Below are 19,338 nucleotides of genomic sequence, written 5' to 3'. Positions count from 1 at the left end.
GCTTCCTATAAAATCAGAGAAAGATAGTGAAAGAGACTCTTCTAACAGTTCAGAGTCTGAGACTTTCTTGATCTTGATAGTCATTTAATCACTAAGTATTGAGGACTTGGTGTAAGTGAGCTAAAATGAATTACCCAGGAAAACTAAGTGTAAGAATACACTGTGCACGAACGGTCTTCATTCCTGAGTGATGCCTTTGAGAGCCATACACAGGGGACATATACAATGAAGATCATTACAGCATTGTTCATAGTTAGCAGGGAGTTGGAGCAAACACAGGTAGTCATCTTTAGAGAGACAGCAAAGTAAGATGTCATGAGTATGAAATTAAATACTTAATAGCAGTCAGAAGCTATGAGTTAAATGTATAGACAGAAACATGGATGAACCTTAAAGTGGTCTTCAGTGAAATAACTCAGAAACAGATCTGTCACAGTGCAATTAATATAAATTTATAACACAAAGTGGCACAATATAGTGTAAATACCTGGAAGTGAGAAACTGGGACATTAGAGAATTAGAGATGAGGGTGAAGGGAAAAATGAAAATAATGCAAATCAGTAGGAAAGTGTATCATTAATTGAGGCATGTGACCTTCTCACCTCTCTGCACCTCAAGTACAGACAAACATGAAGACAGGCTGCATCATGCAGTGATAAAGGGAGGACTTACTTGAGAGAGGTTAAGGATGCCGATTAAAAATATAAGCAAAGTGATGAATGTTTGGGATAGCTGCTTTGGAAAATGAGAGGTCAAGTGAAAGGTTGGCCAGGTAGCTCCAAGAGCTGGCTGAAGTCAGGGAGGAAGTGTTCATCATGGTCCCAGTCTGCATGGTTGTGTACTTTACTAGAGAAGCCCTGGGCTGCCTAGTGCAAAAGTGAGGATGGACAATGTTTGGAGTTACCTAGTGTGATATTGTGATTTATAATAAATATATTTCGTCTTCATCCCCATTTCTGGCACAGAGCACCTAAAACCCTTGGAATTTCCTAAGTGCCGAGAGCCATAAAGGTGTCTTTTGTTATGTTAATGAGATGACTTTTGGACCCCCACCTGAGAACAGAGCCATTGCCAGGGGAACCAACTATGTGATTAGAGGGTTGATATTTCAGTCTTACCCCCCCTTCACCTCCAGGTAGGGGAGAGGGGCTGATGGTTGAATCAGTCTCCAAAGGGCAATGATTTAAATGATTTAATCAGTCATGCGCTTGTAATGAAGCCTCCATTAAAAACCCAAAAGGTCAGTGTTTGGAGAGCTTCCAGGTTAGAGTGGGGCACTGGGAGAGGGCATGGAATCTCCTGGCCTTTCCCCATACCTTGCCCTATGCATCTCTTCCATCTGGCTGTTGCTGAGTTATATCCTTTTAAGTACAGTGTTTCTCTGAGTTCTGTAAGCTCTCCAGCAAATTAATTCAACCTAAAGAGGGGATCTTTGGAACCTCCAACAACAGAGGGCTTGTGGAACTGAGCTCTTACTAACCTGTGAAATCTGATGCTATCTCTGGGTAGGTAGTCTCAGAATTGAGTTGAATAGTAGAACACCCAGCTTGTTCCGAGGATTGATGGTAGGGGAACACACCACCCCATGTTGGAATTGGGTGACCAGATCCCTTATGTAGGGTAGGGCTAAGTCTGAGGACAGATGTAGCTGTCGGGGAGGAGGTTAGGGGGTTGCTGAAGAACTGACCTGGGAGCGGGAAGGGCACCTTAGCCTTACTAGGCAACAGGCTGGACCGGAGTGGGAGTAGAGCAGTAGGTCATCCCAGGACTTTAGTTACAGATAGCCTGAATCTCCCAAGTCAGGAGGGTAGGAATGAAGTCTAACATAAATACACACGGATTACACCAAATAGCTGGACTCAGAAGCTGGGTCAACGACGTGGACTTGAAGCATTTGCTGAGTCAAGAGAAAAAGGGAGAGATAATTCTGAAAGCCGCGTTGCCAAAACCAATAGTCTAGAAACAAAAGGATTCTGGCCAGGCACAGATCATCGTGGTGGATGAATTCCAACAGGAATAGGTCAGGACTTGAACAGCAGTGATTCCCAGGTTGGTGAGTAACAACTCACTATTGTTCTGGTTTAGTCAATCATCAGAGTCCTCCGTGTGCTAGAGCGTGGGGCGGTGGTGTGAAGGGCGAAGGAATCATGGAGGGTTCTTACTCTATACCGGGGAGATGGGCTGATGTAATAAAAGAAGTTCTTTTGTTTCTAAATTTTTGTATAATGGAGCTAAACTACCTGGTTTTCTGAGGAGTAGGTCAGCCCCTGAGCATGGGGCTACACTACAGATTATCAAGCTCTTGAATGTGTAGATTCAAACTGAGGTCTGGTGGGTGGACAAATGAACTCTTCCTAGTTATTTTAGAACAGTGTATTCCTCGAAGAATCACCCTGATGTACTTTCTTCTCTGGGTCTCTTCAAAGTATCATAGTAAAAGAAGAGATGTCAAAATCTCTAGCCCATCTATTTTCTGCTTCCATCCAGGTAGCAAAGAGAATTACTGGGTTTGCTGGAGGCTGCTGAAGTTTTCTCTCTGTCTCTCTCTCCCCACCCATCCATCCATCCATCCATCTTTCTGTATAACTAGCACTTTCTATGTACCTGGTGCTGTTTTAGCACTTGTTAATTAATCCGTTGAATCTTCTTAACTACCCCAGGAGATATGTAGTGTTATCTCCATTTTATAGATGGGAAGGTGAAGCACAGAGAGATTAAGTGCCTTTTCCAAGGCATCCAGCCAATAAGCAGTGGAACCAGGACCCCAAACCCAGGCAATGGAGCCCTCATATTCGTGCTCTTCACCACATCAGTGGCCTTCCTGGATGACTCCGAAATCCGTCTGGGAAGCTGTTCAAATGCTGACATCACTGTTGTTCCCAAAGGCTCCAGAGGGTCCTTCCACACTGAGCTGGCCTGTGGCAGAGCAGCTGGTGGGAGGGGCCCCTCTGTGGATTGCAGTTGTTCAGTCTTTGCTTCCATTGGTTATTCGTTGCCTTCTTTTTTTATTTCTTAGTTTTTTAAATTGAAGTATAGTTGATTTACAATGTGTTAGTTTCAGGTGTGCAGCAAAATGATTCCGTTACACACACACACACACACACACATTCTTTTTCATTTTCTTTTCCATTATAGGTTATTACAAGATATTAAATATAGTTCTCTGTGCTATACAGTGAGACCTTGTTTTTTTTTTTAATCTATTTTATGTATAGTAGGGTGTATATGTTAATCCCAAATTCCTAATTTATCCCTCCTCCCCTTCCTCCTTTGGTAATAGTTTGTTTTCTATGTCTGAGAGTCTGTTTCCCATTTGTAAATAAGTTCATTTGTATCATTTTTTTAGATTACACATATAAGTAATATGATATTTAGCATTCTCTGTCTGACTTCATGTAATATAATAATCTCTAGGTCCACCCATGTTGCTGCAGATGGCATCATTTCATTCTTCTTATGGCTGAGTATTATTCCATTGTGTATATATACTACATCTTCTTTATCCAGTCATCTGTCGATGGGCATTTAGGTTGTTTCCATGTCTTGGCTATTGTAAATAGTGCTTCTGTGAACATTGGGGTGCATGTATCTTTCTGGATATATGCCCAGGAGTGGGATTGTTGGATCATATGGTAACTCTATTTTTAGTTTTTTGAGAAACCTCCATACTGTTTTCTGTAGTGGCTGCACCAATCTACATTCCCACCAACAGTGTAGGAGGGTTTCCTTTTCTCCACACCCTCTCCAACATTTATTGTTTGTAGACCTTTTAATCATGGCCATTCTGACCAGTGTGAGGTGATACCTCATTGTAGTTTTGATTTGCATTTCTCTAATAATTAGCAATGTTGAGCATCTTTTCATGTGCCTATTGACCATCATTGCCTTCTTTTCATCTTCTCTTCCCTTCTGCTGCTTGTGTGAACATATGTAAGAGTTTCTTCCTTGACTTTCCAGGAAGTTGGAGACTCATTGTTCTCAGGTGATGGGATTGGAGATGCAGGTGCAGTGGACCAGGTGATAGGGTCTAGCCTCTGAGTTCTTCTGCACAGCCTTACCTGCTTCTCCATAGCTGGTCTCCCTGTCCTCAGCCTTAGCTGAAACCTCTCCACGCTAGGTAGTTACAAGCATCTGCCCTCCTCACTGCTGCACTAGAACTTCTTTAGGAAAGTACAGGAGCATGCAGACTTGGGGCCACAAATAAGAGACTGATTTTCCGAGATGTGAAAGTTCATCTTTTAAAACTATTTGTATCTCTCAATGCCAAAGTACACATATAGTATATAGTCAGGGCAAATGCCTGCAAATTGCCATTTGCCATTTTAATCAATTAAGTTACTAGTTACTAATTAAGTTACTAGTAACCTAAATGTGTGTGTGTGTGTGTGTGTGTGTGTGTATACACATGCCACTACCTTTAAAAATAAGTATGGCTTTATTCCTGTTTTAAAATTATTTCCACTGAATGCAAAGTAGGTTCGTTTTCAGGTTGAACCAAAGGCCTTTTCAGTTCGTAGAGCCCCAGTAGTCACTAGTGCATTAACTGCAAATGCAAATTAACAAGCCTGCACCGTGGGGACCACAGAGGTCATCTGACCCAAAATGAAACTGATTTCCTATTTTTATAAGTGCTAATAAATCAGTGGGGAAACATGCCCCCAGAGCAGACTGGATCCATTAGTTCCTTCATTTGGCACTTAGACAGACACTTGCAAAATAACCCCCAAAGCATCTTCATCAGAAAGCACTAATGATAAAAACAATAAAAACCTTTCCAGCTTAGTTATCTGCATTTCTTATCCCCTTTCTTGAAAAATAAAAATTTTAACTACAAGATTGTGTAAATTCAGGATATTTTGGAACTGTTGTATTTTTTAGATATGAGAACGGTTCTAGCTTTTCTGAGGGCTGTTGTTTGCTCACTGTTCCTGCCTTTTGCAAGTTTTGCTGGGCAAGTGTAATTCTTTTCTTAAAGGAAACATTTATCCTCCCAGATGCCACCAAGTTATTGAAACAGAGGCAGATAAACTTAATCAAGAAGTATTTAATAATTACTCTGTGTTCCAGCATGTCCTGACTATGACACAGCTCCTCAAACAGTTTATAATTGTGGTGGTAACAAGCCCATTTCACATGAAACAGTTAGAATAATCTAACCAGGATTATAACCAAATGCTCAGTGATGTGAATCAGACTCAGTTTGGTATGAGTTCCAGAGGGGACAGATCAGTCGGAGGAGACTGAAATGGCTTGGGGAGAGTTTGTAGGTAAATGGTCCTAGTGCTGGATCTTTGGGATGGAAAAGGTTTGAAGGGAAGAGAGAATTTTTTCCTCTGTGCCATGTGCCAAGGAGGGGAGGGGACAGGAATGCAGGCTGCTTTGGTGACAATGGGAGAGTAGCCCAATTGGAGCAAAGGATTTATGAGGGGAAGTAGTAGGTATTAATTAAGCAAAATGGTAATTTTTTGAGACAAAAAAAAATCTAGGCATGTGTTCTAATGTGTAGACAGTGAGAGGAAATATTTGAAATTGAAAGTGTCAAAAAAAAATCTGGGGTGTGTATTTCTGTCACCATGGAGGACCAAGGTGGTGGCTGAGGTCAAGACTTAAGAAGAGCTCTTTGTAGGGCTTGATCATCATTACGAGAGCAGAGTTTTGGAAAGATTTTGAGTCAGGATGCTCTGCCCCAAGGCTGCAGATCTTTTCTGAAGATGTGGATTGAATCCGTGTATACTTTTTTAGAGAAGCTTGATAAATATCTGTTTACCAGGGTGTACGTTTGTTGAAGCAGGAATAGTGTCATCTCTACTCACTGTTGTATCCACAACACCTGACACTGTCCAGCAGGCAGTCAGTATTTAGTTGTTGAAAAACCTGAGAATGGTCTTCAGAAGAGATAGGATGCGGGGTGCATGACAGGTAATACAGGCATAAGATAAAAGAAAACGGAGTGCCCTTTTTCTCCAACCAAACCCCATGTTTCAGCTTGAATCCTGAGTGATTTTGACTTTAGGATGTGGCTAAATAGTAGAGAATGAATGGGGTGAAACCTGGTGTATTTGAGAGGGTATTGGAATTGCTTCTAATGATGAAACCCAACAGGACAATTGGAGATTGAAAGCTGCAGGTCACAGAGGCAGAGCCGTCCTTATTTTCCTGTGCTTTTGCAGGAAGTGCATTTTATAGAAAAGTCAGAGAGGAACTGAGGGGAAACGGAGAGCTCTGAGCTGGCGAATTCACAGCAGGCTGACAAGGCACTCCCGGCCGCCTCTGAAGCTGGCCCTTCATTCTCCGTGCTGCTCCACGGGACGCCCCCTGTCCCTGGCCCAGCCTGTCCCTGGGCTCTCGGAGGCCATACAGATGATCGCGGCACCACGGGCTGGAGTCTGGGATGGTAAGAGGCTCGCATTCTTTGATTTAGACACAATTTAATTTATTTGCAACTAAACTAATCTGTTTTCACTTCTTGGTAATTTAAACAAGGTATATAGGGTTTTGTAATGTGTTCATGCTTTCAGAGCTACCTCAAAGGTCTGCTCCAAAAAACTAAATTTAGCAGTGAACTTGACCAATCCAAAGACAGGGTGTTGTGATCATGTTCCAGGGTCTGGACAGCTAGTCTAATATTGCACACTGGCGTTATGTGATTTTTCATATTTTCTGCTCCAGGGGCAAAAAATTCTTAACCAAATGGAAATGAAGTAAACCAAGTTCAGGGCCGTGAGAATGAAAATTTGCCTCAGTCACACTTGAGACTGTGCTGCCGTATGAGGATTCTAGCAGTCGTGTGAAGTTTGAGATACAGTCTCTGCCCCACAGTGGGGTCCTGCATCCATTAGAATTTTGGACATTCTGAAAACTCGGGGTATTTTTAGACTCGGCTCTTTCCTACGAATGAGGAAGTCTGGCAGATAGCTCTTCCGGCTGGATTATTATTACTTTTTTTTTCTTCAGCTTTCTACCAGTACAGTATGGAGAAAACTCTGGCAAGGCTTCTTTCTCTAAGGACAATGAGGGGAAAAGCCATTCTGCAAACACTGGGCAGCAGCTGCAGGGCTCTGATCTCTAAGGATGCTGTGCCACTGGCTGTGTATTTCACACTGCTCTCCTGTGACTGTGTCTAATCAACGCAGGGAGGCAGGGAAGGAAGTTTGAGCAAGAACAAGCTATTTATCACAGTGCAGAGCAAAGACATCTGTGCGGGCCGTGCTCTCCTGCTGCTGATAAGAGTGTTAGTCACCACCCAGAGAGGAAAGACTAGAGTATGTGGTTTTGGCCCCGTGAAGCTACTTCCTTAAATCACATGACATCAGATTTCATCTTAATGGTTTGCACCGGTTTTATGAAAGGCAAATCAAACTATCATTAATGAGGGAAAAGTGCCTTTAAAAAAAATAAATATAGTCTTGTTATGCATTACTGAGTGCATTCGGATTGTCATTTGGCTTTGCATCTGACAGAACAATCCATTAGGGCTCAGAAAAGTCACCTTTGGAATATTAAACCTTTTGCAGGGATTCTTAAGAAATCTATTGCACACACAGTCTGGAGACACAAATACAACGTGGCTGTCAGTCTCCGCTTTAATGGCCAGCTTCCCCTTTCATTTTCAAACACAATATGGTTTTTGTTCATTTGCTAATTAAGGTAGCAGTTCTCTAAGAGTGCAAATCACACAGGTTCCCAAGGTGGTAGATATTGATGCAGTTTGTATGAAAGATTTAAGAGAAAGGGACACCCCTTTCCTCCTTAATTACATCTGATCATTCCAACTGCCTGTTGGATTTTAGTGTCTGGGTGGGAACCTGGGCTTCTTAAGCTTTTTTTGGTAGAGGAACAGTGTTAATATTGCCACAAGCCATGAAAACAGGAAAATTTTACTTGTGGCTGGGCTACTAAGATTTACCAAGGTCTGCATTTGGACGCTTCCCTCCCCCTACCCACACACACATACACATACTGTAGAAAATTTATCTTACAGCGGCAGGAATCGTCTGATTTTTGTCTACACTCACTTAGTGGGCTTCAAAGCTATGACTTCTCATAGTGACTGGATGCAGAAGAGTGAACCGCCAAAGTCCCAGAAAAGTTGTTAGGGCTGAGAAATCTTTTTCCATCCATGAGGCAATTCTGTGGTGGAACCAACCCTCACTGAGTCTGTCTCACTGGGTCAGCCCCGTGTTCCTCGCCTTTCAGAGGCTCAGCCACAGGTCCATGGGAGTGGCCATCCCTGGACTCGTTCAGGCACTAGTGATTTCCTTTCCTTCTGGAAATGTTCGTTCTCAATTTATGAAGTATGAATTTCAAAGAATAACTTAAATCACTCATGTGTCCCCTCCCCTAAGATTTTTCAAACAGCAATATTTTGTTATGTGTTCTAGATTTTTTAAAAATAAAATATTACAGGTACAGTGGAAGATCCCTGCCCATCCAATTTCAATTTCAATTTCCCATTGGTACACAGACTCATCCCTGTCTATTATTTCCATTTTACCACATCTATGTAATACATTAAAAATGCATAGCATTATTATGTTTTACAGTTGTATATAAGTGGTATCACACTTTACTTCAGCCTTTTGTGAGCTTTTAATATTCAACATTTTAAGAATCATTTTTATACTGGTACAGTAAAATCAAGTTCATTTATTTTTGAATGCTATATAGTATTCCATTATAAGACTGTACTCCAGGATATCTATTCCTTTATTGATGGACTTTGAACTGTTGATGATTTTGTTTTTGCTGTTAATAACACAGTGAACAGCCTTGTCCATGTACGAGTTTCTCTACATCTGCACTGTACAGTACATTAGCCACTAGCAAAAATGTGGTGAGCTCAAATTGCAGTGTGATATAAATGTAAAATATACACCAAATTTTGAAGACTTGGAATGAAAAAAAAAAGTAAAATATCTCAATAATCTATATTCATTGCATGCTGAAATGAAAATGTTTTTATATATTTTGTTAAATAAAATATATTACTAGAATTAATTTCACCTATAATTTGGCTCCTAAGACTTTTAAAATTATGTATAACTCACATTCTGTTTCTATTGGACAAGGCTGTTAGTTCAGGAGTCAGTAATCTACCACTCACAGGCCAGCCATCTGTGTTGGTAAATAAAGATTTATTGGAAGACATGCCCGTTCGTTTACATACAGTCTGTGACTGCTTTCCTGCTACAACAGCAGAGTTGATAGTTGCAGTAGGGACTACGTGATCCATGAACCTAAAATATTTGTGATCTGGCCCTTCAAGGAGAGGCTTGTCTATCCCTATTCTAGAGTAATGATTTTTAACCCTTTTTTTAAACCAGGACCCACAAAAGAAATATATTTGATATTGTAATCAACACACACACACATAGACACACCTGAAATAAAAGTTTCACATGACAAAGTTTCAGAAATCATTACTCTTATTTTCATTTTTTTCCTGGTCTGTTCTGTACTGTTAAAATAAACTGCTAGTCAGTAAACTACCTTGACTCACTAAATTGACCTAGCCGTTCATTCACTAGGAGTCATTTGAATATCACGGTTCCCTCTTTGCAGCTGACACTTGAGAATTTCTCTTTCTTTTAATGCTTCACTGTTATACTAAAGAACTACGTGTGTGTCTGTATGTGTGTCTGTATATACTCACACATACACACACTTAATGTATTTCTTAGTTTAATCTGTTTACATAAATTTCATCCAGTGTTTTTCTGTGCCGATCAGCAGCTATGGTGCTGGACTTTCTCCCATTGCAGAGCCTGGGAGAAGCTTCTGAGCCTGAACACCAGGAGACTCCCGAGACCACTTTGGAGAGAACAGATTAGTTGGACTGCCTTAGATTTGACTTTTTTCTTCTAGACTGAGGACTTGTTCTTCACAACTTCATACCTTGGCTTCATCTGAGAAAGCCATTATTGATGGATCTGATGAGGATAAAAATATGTTATGAAACTTTATATGATTATATTTTGCCAGAGAATAAAGATAATCTACTGCCGTAACACTTCCTGAACATTTGATATTCCCAAGGTCCCTGCAGTGACGTTGAAATATAAAGAATACTATTAGTTGTAATATTGTCATCACTGTCACACTTAGTTGTAACAGCTTATAACATGTTTTAATGTGATTCTAAGGGCTGGAGGTGGGGAGAGAGACGTGTTTCTAAACAGCACTTTTCATGAGAGCAGACAAACTTTCTCTAAACTTTTCTATTGGTGAACAAGGGATTCCAATGACCGTGAGGAGCAAAACTGGGCTGAGCAATGTTGAACACAAAGAATAATCGATACATTCTTGGCTGTAAGGTCATATGCATTAAATAAAGCAGTTCTGATGCTAAATCAATACTGTATTGTGTATTTCCTACAGCAAATATTGAGATATAGATCTGCGGTGGTGGGAGCAGGAATGTCATCAGGAAATATAAGTTCAGACAAATCTGGGTTACCACCAACAGGGAAGGGGCTGGATTGATTATGGTCTGTCCCACTGTGTAGGGAAAATGTCAGGTCAGAGTGAATATTCATGTACTCCTTAGAAAGAGGGAAAGAGAAATCAATAAGCTAAACCCTCTACTTAATAATGAAACTGTTTTCTCCAAGACGAGTTCTTTTTTCTTGAACTTGGTATTCCTGTCCCTGATGCGCCGGTCCAGCTTTCTTAGAGATAGAACCAAAGATTTCATAGACAGCCTGAGGGCAGCTTCATTCTATGGCTCTGGAATAAGGGTTATGTTAACATGGTTCATCTCAGCATTGCACTGGGAGTCTGGTTAAAATTGAAATAAAATTTTCCTTAATTCCAAGGAACAAGGTGGACCCTCTGAAGCTATATCAAGACAGTACTAGGCACAAGAGAAATTCCATGGTTTTGGTCTAATTGTGCAGTTCCCTTGTCCTGTGATCTTGGCAAAGCCTATCCAATCTCTGTATAGTTCTATACATTGGCTTGTACAATACTGTTCAATTTTTCTTCGTAGAGATGTTACACAGGATATAATAGATGATGTAAATGTTTTGGCAGGTCGGCCAGAATATGAAGGCAGTTCCGTCTACATCATGATTTCAATGCTTTTCTAAATTTTATAGACTCACTTCTCCTTAACCTCACTGGAGAAATTGCCTGCCATTCTTGTGCATAAGGTTTCAGAAGAGCCCATATTCTTCTCTCTTTCCCAAATCATTTTTTCAAAACTTGTCGGCACTGGTCAGGCTTTAAGAGCATGGTAGGGTCATAATCCATTTTTTGAATAGAAACCAGATTAATTACTTTTATTATTTGTTTCTGCATTTTTCCAGGCACCTTTTAAAAATGAACAAGAGCAGCTCTGATTTGGAGAAGGTGAGCCAGGGCTCCGCCGAGAGCCTCAGCCCCTCCTTCCGGGGTGTCCACGTCGGCTTCACCACAGGCTCCACAGACAGCCTGGCCTCCGACTCCAGGACCTGCAGTGATGGAGGTAATAGACTTGACCATGACAGAGAGGCTTAGAGTCTCCAGAGTCAGGAAGGTCAGGCCCGGGTTAACTGCCTAGATTTAGAAGGGCTGAGCTAGGCCTACTGTCTTGGTCCCAGTTTCCCCATGAAATAGGCTCCTCTGAGGAGCAGTTGACATTTATTCCCTGTTGGGTTTATGACAAGGTGCCTCATCCCGGTATGGCCCTGTCCAGTCACACACATGTGCATCCACATGGCAACAAGGTGGGAGGAGGCTGAAGTTGAAAGACTCCTGATTCCTTGAGCAATGAGCCATCTATGTAAAGGTCTGCTTTCCATTTCTGCCCTCGGGATTAGTTCACAGGGGATTGGGTGCATGCCAACCACAAGTTCCCCTTCCCCCTCCTCCATCTCTCTCATTCTTTCCCATGTGTTCATGCGTGAGGACACACAGCAGTTGTTTACATAAATGTTTGTTAAATTCAAGCACGGAGGCCTCATTAGACTACTATCGATCCCACTTTCTGGATTAAGGTCTAAGGTATCAAATGTGGGTATGTTCTGATTGCGTGTACAGTTGGCCCTCCACATCCGCGGGTTCCACATTCGCAGATTCAAAAAAATTTCCAACCACTGTCAGTTAAATCCGCGGATGCAGAACCCCCAGATACCAAAGGCCGACTGTTCTCCATTTTATATCAGGCCTGACCATCCTCAGATTTTGATATCCGAGGAGGGTCCTGGAACCAGTCCCCCTCAGATAAGAGGGGCGACTGTATTTCCCAAAAGAAGCTCTTGTTTTTCTGTAGTCACGATGTGTAAACCTGCACCCTTTAACATTCTTTGTGTGTGTGTCCTCTCCTGCGTTTCTCATCGACTTGCTTTAGCGTGTTAGGTTTGGACGTGTGCTGGCATGACAACCTTTCTCAGTCCTTAGGAAGTATTTCTTTTCAGTAGGCATTTTTGGAGTAGAAGTTTCCATTGTGAATTTACTGTCACCAACATTTTTCTATCTAAAAGATTAGTTCCCCTAAGACAAAAGCATATGTTATAAGTCAGCCTGTGGTTTGTTCTGATGGGAAACTTCTGATGGATCTGACTTAAAAACAGGAAATATCTTAGCCTTGACTGAGTGGGATATGGCAAAAGAGGACTTTCTCTGTAGATTTTCCTGGGCTCCTGTCTTTTTCCTTTTCCCATTCTATTGTGCAAAAAATCTGCAAGGTAGATTATTCCATGGAGGGCTGAGCCGGGCAATTAGAGAACCAATTAGTCTCTGTGCTGGTGAGCCCTGACCTGCTCTTTTGCGATTGTGACCAGTTCTGGGGGAGGGGTCTTCCATCCGCCACAGGCCAGCTGCTGTTGGTGAGAACTCAGCTTCATTGCCCCAGCACTTTGCTTCTCAGACCAGCAAATAAGAGCTCTCAGGGCTCTTAAGTTCTAGCCAGAAGGGTAAGATTAAAATGCATGACACATGGGTGGATGGGCTAAGCTGGGAAATTGATCTGTGCAAAACAAGAGGGCCTATAAAAGCTTCCAGAGAGAGAGGAATCAGCGAAGGCTGATGGAGAGTTCAGGGAAGGCTTTTCAAGGAGATGGGACTTCAGCTCATATCTCAAGAATGGTTAGAATTGAGGAGGTAGAGAGGGGAGAAGAAGGCTTTGCAGGTTTAGGGAAACAGTTCAAGAGGAGAAAAGGCACAGAGTTAGCAGTGCACATGGGGAAAGGGTGAGACCATCCTGACACACTTCAGTGGAAGCAAATGAGGGGGCAGCGGGACATGAGGTTGGTGGGAGGCTGGAAGCTGGATTGTACAAAGCTCTCCAAAGCAATCTGTGGAGTTTGGAAATAGAGCCACTCAAGGGGGTTATGAGTAGAATGGTGACACCTAACTAGGACATTTTCAAATTAAAATGAATACATGATTCTTGTACACCTGAAACTGAGATAACATTATAAATCCACTGCACTTTAATTTTAAAGAATTCATTTTCATGGTTATTTCTATATCATGAGCCAGTTATTCAATGGAAATGCACTTCAACATTTAGATTCCTAGGTCAACAAAAAGGTCTATACCTTCTTACCAGACTCTGGCTCCTCATAGCAAACCAGTTTATCTGCTGCTGCTATGAATGGCTCTGTACCGAGAACCATGCTTTGAAACTGGCAAGAAACCAAAGGCATTATGTCTCTCTCTCTTTTTCGTTTTTAATGTCTCTTAATCTGGAAAATATCTGGAACCATTGGTCATGAAATGTGACAAACCCCGCATCCAGCTTCTCCTCATTAGCCAAGGCAGCTGGCTTTCAATCTGTTATTGAACAATTGGCTTTCCATCCTGGGAAACCTTCCTCACTTTTACCTGGTAGCTGAAGTATTTACCTGTCATGCCTTTGTTACTGTTTAGTTTTGTTGTTGTTTCTACTATTTAGTGCTGAAGCTAAGAGAGAGAATCAGAATAGGAGAGGTAGAGTTAGTTCAAGCATGTAGTGTACCCCTCTCTCATATATTAAATCAAAAGATACCATTAGACTATCCATTGATTTTTGTTGGTAAGAATTCACTAATGAAAACGATGCATTTCACTGACTTTTTGGATCTGTGGGTTAGGCTGGCCTGAGTGAGTTGGGGACTGAGTCATTCCAGGTCATATCATATAGTAGTTTGTGTAAACTTCTTGGAAGTTCGTCAGGGTTAATAGTGAAAATTAGTGTCTACTATTCAGGTTTGTGATAAAAAAAAAGTTTTTAACTTTATAAGAAAAACAAATGTATTAAAAGCTACAACCTTGTGGGATTTAAAAAATGAGTTTGTCTAAATTTTATGTTTACAAAATATTTTTGTATCAATATTAATGCCAGTTCTTTGTGCTTATATCAGATTTCATACTCCCCACAGCACATCTGTTATTCCATTTGTCCAGGGGGGACATCAGTTCCATTGAGCTTAGTGAAAAGAAAAATCCATGTAAGCAGTTGTTGGGTTTATGCTTGGTTGGGGAGGGACACAGTGTGTGTGTTTCAACAAATCCATGAATGCTGCTAAGGGAAAGGTTATCTGTCCTGAATGGATGGATGGGGGTTGGGGAATGATCGTTACAAATGGTCATTAGAAGACTTTTGGGCTTTAAATGGTTACTTTAAAATATGCAAACCTCATAGTTGCATTAAAATCATTTGCCCTTTTGATTTAGGATAACATTAAAATTCAGTTCCATCATGGAGGCCAGGTTCCTGCAGTACAGGAGATGAGTGCTGTGTTGAGCTGAAAATGTGGGCACAAGTGATAGATAAGAGGTCTAAATAACTATATTCACTAAGTAGTCAATATAATTATAAACTCCTATGAAGATAGGTACCAAGGCAGTGTTGGCTTTCTGGTTTCTGTAGCTGGCAAACAAGAGACACAGAAAGTTAATTAAATATCCTGACAGTAGTCAGCTTGTGTTTCTCAATAATAATGCCAAGAAAATACTTAAAACCTAGACATTCATTCAGTCATCGGTTTGATAGATACTTGTTGAATATAAGCCAAGTGCTGGTGCTTCTGTTCTGGAAGGTCTATTACTGAAGGATGGAGGATTTATCCCAAAGGAAGAAATACTCGTTTTTCAGATTGTCTGTGGTCCAAGCCCTTACAGTATCACTAATGAAGCTTCATCTTAGTTTAAACTATTCCCTTTAAACTGAATTTAAAGTATATATTATTACTTTGATAAAGTCAATGACAAAAATCCAAACAATGGAGAAAGATATGAAGAGTCAGAGTCTTCAGATATCCTCATATAAGCTCCCATCCCCACTTGGAACATTTTTTTTTTTCTATATCATTCCAGAAATGTTTTCCCATATTTTAAATATCAAAAACTCCAATTCTACACGTTTTTGTATTTACTATATCTTGAAGTCTTTCAAATCAGAACCTCTAGATCTACTTCATTTTTTTTTTAATGCTGCATATTTTTTCATTGTGTGAAAATTTGGTTAAATCTCTCTCTTGTCAATGCACATTTAGGTTACTTTCATTACAAGTCTTCAGTAAGATCCTGTGACGTACATCGAAATAATTTGGTGAATATATATGTAAGATAAATTCTTAGAATTGGAATCAGTATGTCAAAATGTATATGCATTTTAAGTAGAGGTTACCAAATTGACCTCTAAAAATGTCAATTTATACTTCCATCAATAGCATGTGAACGTACTTTGAACTAACTTAATTTTACTGTTAACTTGGAAGAATCCCCTTCATGATTGTGTTATAACAGGGAAAAGATCATGATTCTGGAGTCACACGTGGACTGTCGATAGAGAATATTTTCCATGAGCCTGTTTTCCAGACTGAGACAGTGCTTCTCCTTTTTTGCATGTAAATCACCTTCCCATCTTGATCGCTGTTTCTTGGGATGATTAAGTGGTCCTGAGAGACTCCTTAGAAATGCCACATTTTCCATTCAGTTGTAAAATGTTAATAGTACACTTCCATTTGCAGACCACGTTTACCTTCTTGAAAAAGCAAGAGTTCCTTTTGAAGGAATGCTTTGCTGCTTTCCTGTTTCTTTTCTTTTTAAACATCTAGAGTTAAACCTGTTTTGCTTGTGGGACCTAAGAAGAAGCTGCGCAGTTTTCCTTTGGAGGAAAAAATTACTCTCTGAGGCTAGAACATCCCCTCCATCCCCACCCTTCACGTCTCCTGGAGGTGGGAAGTGGGGTTTGGCCGAAACCTGAAAGACTGCCACTTCCTGTGTGACGCTAGCAAGGTGCCTCCACAGACGGCTTTAGACTTCTGACCTTTAACATGAAGGGGTAGAACCAGGCCACGGGGTGTGAGCGAGGTTTTCTCCATCTGCTTTGTTCCCTATACTTTGCATTTAGTGGATGCTCAGGAAATACTGAGTGAATGAGTGGATGAATCTATACAGCCATTTCCAGCCAGACAATCACTTGTCCTCATTTTAGAAAACAATCCATAGAACACTAACTGTTTCGAACAAAAGAAACTTCCATTTGCTTTCCCTTGCTTTAAGTTGGAGAACAGTCAGACACCAAAACTGAAGTTTGGAGCTGAGGGACTCTTAACTGGGACCTTGCCCTTTGTCTCCACACTTGCTCCACACCAACTGCTGTTAGAAGGCAGAGCCAGGCACTGAGGGAGCCACATGGCTCTTTTATACAGTTCAAAACTGAACTGACCACTTCCTCCTGAAGCCCAGCTCTCATTTTGGCTGTAAGGAACAATGAAAGTACCTATTAAAGCCCAGCCAGAAGAAAGGACTCTATAATAAAGAAAACCTCACATTGCTAGGTTTGAACTTTTGGCCTGCAGATCTGCATAGCCGTTTTTCCTGACTGCTGAAATCCTGATTCCTCTTTCTGTGCTTTCTAAATATAATGGCACCAAACTAGGATCCCTTCCCCTTGGTTGTTTTAAGATCCCCCACCCAGTGCACCATTTGTGATGAGTAGTTTCCCTTTAGAAACATTTTCTCTTCTCCGAAGTACAGACACCAAAGAGATGCAGAGATGTTCTACTCCATTGCCGGCTGCGGGATCTATGTGCAGAATTGGAAATTGAAAGGAAAATTTAGGAAATGGATTTCGTAGCTCTCTGGCCCAGTTAGTACGCTATGTCATTTAAAAACCTACCAATGCTGTAACTATGATGTAGGCAGACTTCCCAGAAAAGTATTTTCCATTCTCACCCTTTTTATACCTTTAATTGTAACCCAGAATTTGGAAACAGGGTGATCTAACACCAGCATAAAACCAGAATATATTTGATATATTCCATGTGCCATTGGATCTGAGCCTTGAGAATTTGGGCTGTTGGCCAGAGTTTTTCAGGATTTTTTTAGGCGTGTTTTTCTGAACCAGTGGTTTGCCTGTGAAATTTGAAAGTATTTTAGGTGTCAAGACATATTTGTTCCCTCCTCTTTCTGGCTCTTCTAAATGCAGAAGGTAGCAGCTGCTGCAAACAGTAAGAATCTAGCTGCTGGTAAGGAGGTGCCCCACACAAGAGTCAGGAAAATGATGCAACCAGTACGGGCTTCAGGGGTGTTCTCTGATCCCACAGAAGACAGCTACTGCTTATCTCTTGCTGGAGAAATCAGTTTCATTGAGAAGGGCCACATGTAGACACCTATTTTTGAGTAGCCCTAAGACCATTAACAGCTGAGATGCTATGCAGTCTTGGGGTGCCTGTGGGTGATCAGAGTGAATTATGGTCGTCTCACCAGCTGTGGATTTAAGAATGCCTCAGGTCAGAAGGTGGTGTGCCTGTTACCAAACTAGGCAACTTTTTGAAATGCAAAAATCACAATATGCATTTGTAATGTCCAGTTACATGGGACAGTGCACATTTCAAGTGAGCCTCACTTTCAGGATGATGTCTGTGTAACTAAAGTCCTTTATACCTGCTGGGGAAGTGCGTGGCTGGGAGTGTCCTTACTGCCATCCTCTGATTACTATGTGCTTTAGGCAGTGACCATTGAGTGACAAACACACAGCATCTAAGAAATAAAGAAAAATGGACCTGCCCACACGCTTGTCCTTGAAACCACCCTTCCTTCTAATACGCAGTGCTCCTGGCCTGACTTACCTAAGTGGTTATGGGATACAGAGCTCATCAAAGCCACTGACTCACACAGTTCCCACAAGAAAGGACTAGAACACACACAGGGCAAGGGAGAAAATCACTTCCTTCCAACTGCCTGAACACAAAAAGTAGTTTTTTTGTGCTAAAGCAGAACCTCTTGGCTCCCTTTGGTAATCCAGGGAATAAGAAGTGTTACTGATTATTTTTTTTTTTGTAAGGATTCCTGCTCCTTATAGATTGAAAAGTTTTCCAGCGGCAGCTTGTGGGAACTAGAGATAAAGGAATGGTGGCAGCAAGATAACCATCAGCCTAGAGGTATTTTATTTCAGGGGCAGCTTTGAGACCACATGCACATAAGGAGACAATGGAGAGAGAGGCTGAAATGATAGACTATTAGTGCTGGAAGGGGCCTGCGTGGGGCTGCAGACCAATCAGTTTCCACTTGAGGAAACTCTGCCAGGTAAGACTGACAGCTTATGTTCAGGTTTCATCCCGCTGTACACCCTCAGATCAGAGTAGGAGCGGAAAGGGTCACGTCAGAAGTGTCAAAGAGAGCCGTGCAGGAAGGCCAGCCAGTCAAGGGGTGGGAATAAGCACGAGGCTTAAAGAGGGGGCCAGCCAAGACACTGATTTGTCACAAACCCCCCTGGCCGGTTGGTGGGGGGACCAGGAGTCCTGACCATAGGCTGTCCCTGTCGCTGGAGGCGCCGATGAAAGCCTTGGCCAGGATTCTGATCACACTCCCTCCCTCCCCCATCCTTATCTTCTGTGTGTTGATAACAAATAAAGAATCTGACACCACGATGGTGGTGGGCTTCTGCGGTCCAGAATGCAGAAAGTCCAGGAACTTGACATGTTTCCATCCCACTGCCCTCTTGCTCCTCACCTGGGTGTTTGGTGGCTGAGGCTGTGTTCTTCGAGGGCCCCATACACAAGGGGTCTCTCTTCTCTCTTTGCTAGCCTCAGAGCTAGGGGGTGATCCTCCTCGTCCTCTCTCAGCCTCTGCTGCTAGAGGGAATGGGAGAGGAACTGTCCCAGCTGCCCTAGGCTTCATCTGTCCACATTGCTAACTGAGCCCTGGGGAGCTTGGGCTGGGGGCACCCATGGACTCCAGGGTTTCAGAGCCTGCTGAGTTCAGCTGCAGTCCAGATCTCCCCTCCTCCGCTGGCTGTTTCTTTCATGTCTCCATTCCTACAATCGAGGGGAGAGACACAGGCGTGTAAAGCTGACTGGTCCCGACTGTGCCACCGCTGCTTGGCTTATAATTAACCTGGGCCTCCTGGAAAGGATAGAAATCACT

The 19,338-nt window shown here is 41.9% G+C and overlaps 1 protein-coding gene across 2 annotated transcripts in view; it reads left to right on the top strand.

The window, feature by feature from the left end:
* The window catches only part of PRAG1 (PEAK1 related, kinase-activating pseudokinase 1), a 45,593-nt gene that overhangs the window by 16,709 nt on the left and 9,546 nt on the right, over window positions 1-19,338 (top strand). For both annotated transcript variants that reach the window (XM_074353330.1, XM_074353329.1), the window contains exon 4: window positions 11,307-11,464. In XM_074353330.1, coding sequence (XP_074209431.1) covers window positions 11,307-11,464 — 158 coding nt within the window. The remainder of the gene's footprint in view (window positions 1-11,306; window positions 11,465-19,338) is intronic.

Source organism: Camelus bactrianus, chromosome 26 (assembly GCF_048773025.1).
Source record: "Camelus bactrianus isolate YW-2024 breed Bactrian camel chromosome 26, ASM4877302v1, whole genome shotgun sequence".
In the NCBI taxonomy this organism is placed as follows: Eukaryota; Metazoa; Chordata; class Mammalia; order Artiodactyla; family Camelidae; genus Camelus; species Camelus bactrianus.
This window is presented reverse-complemented; position numbering and strand designations above follow the sequence as displayed.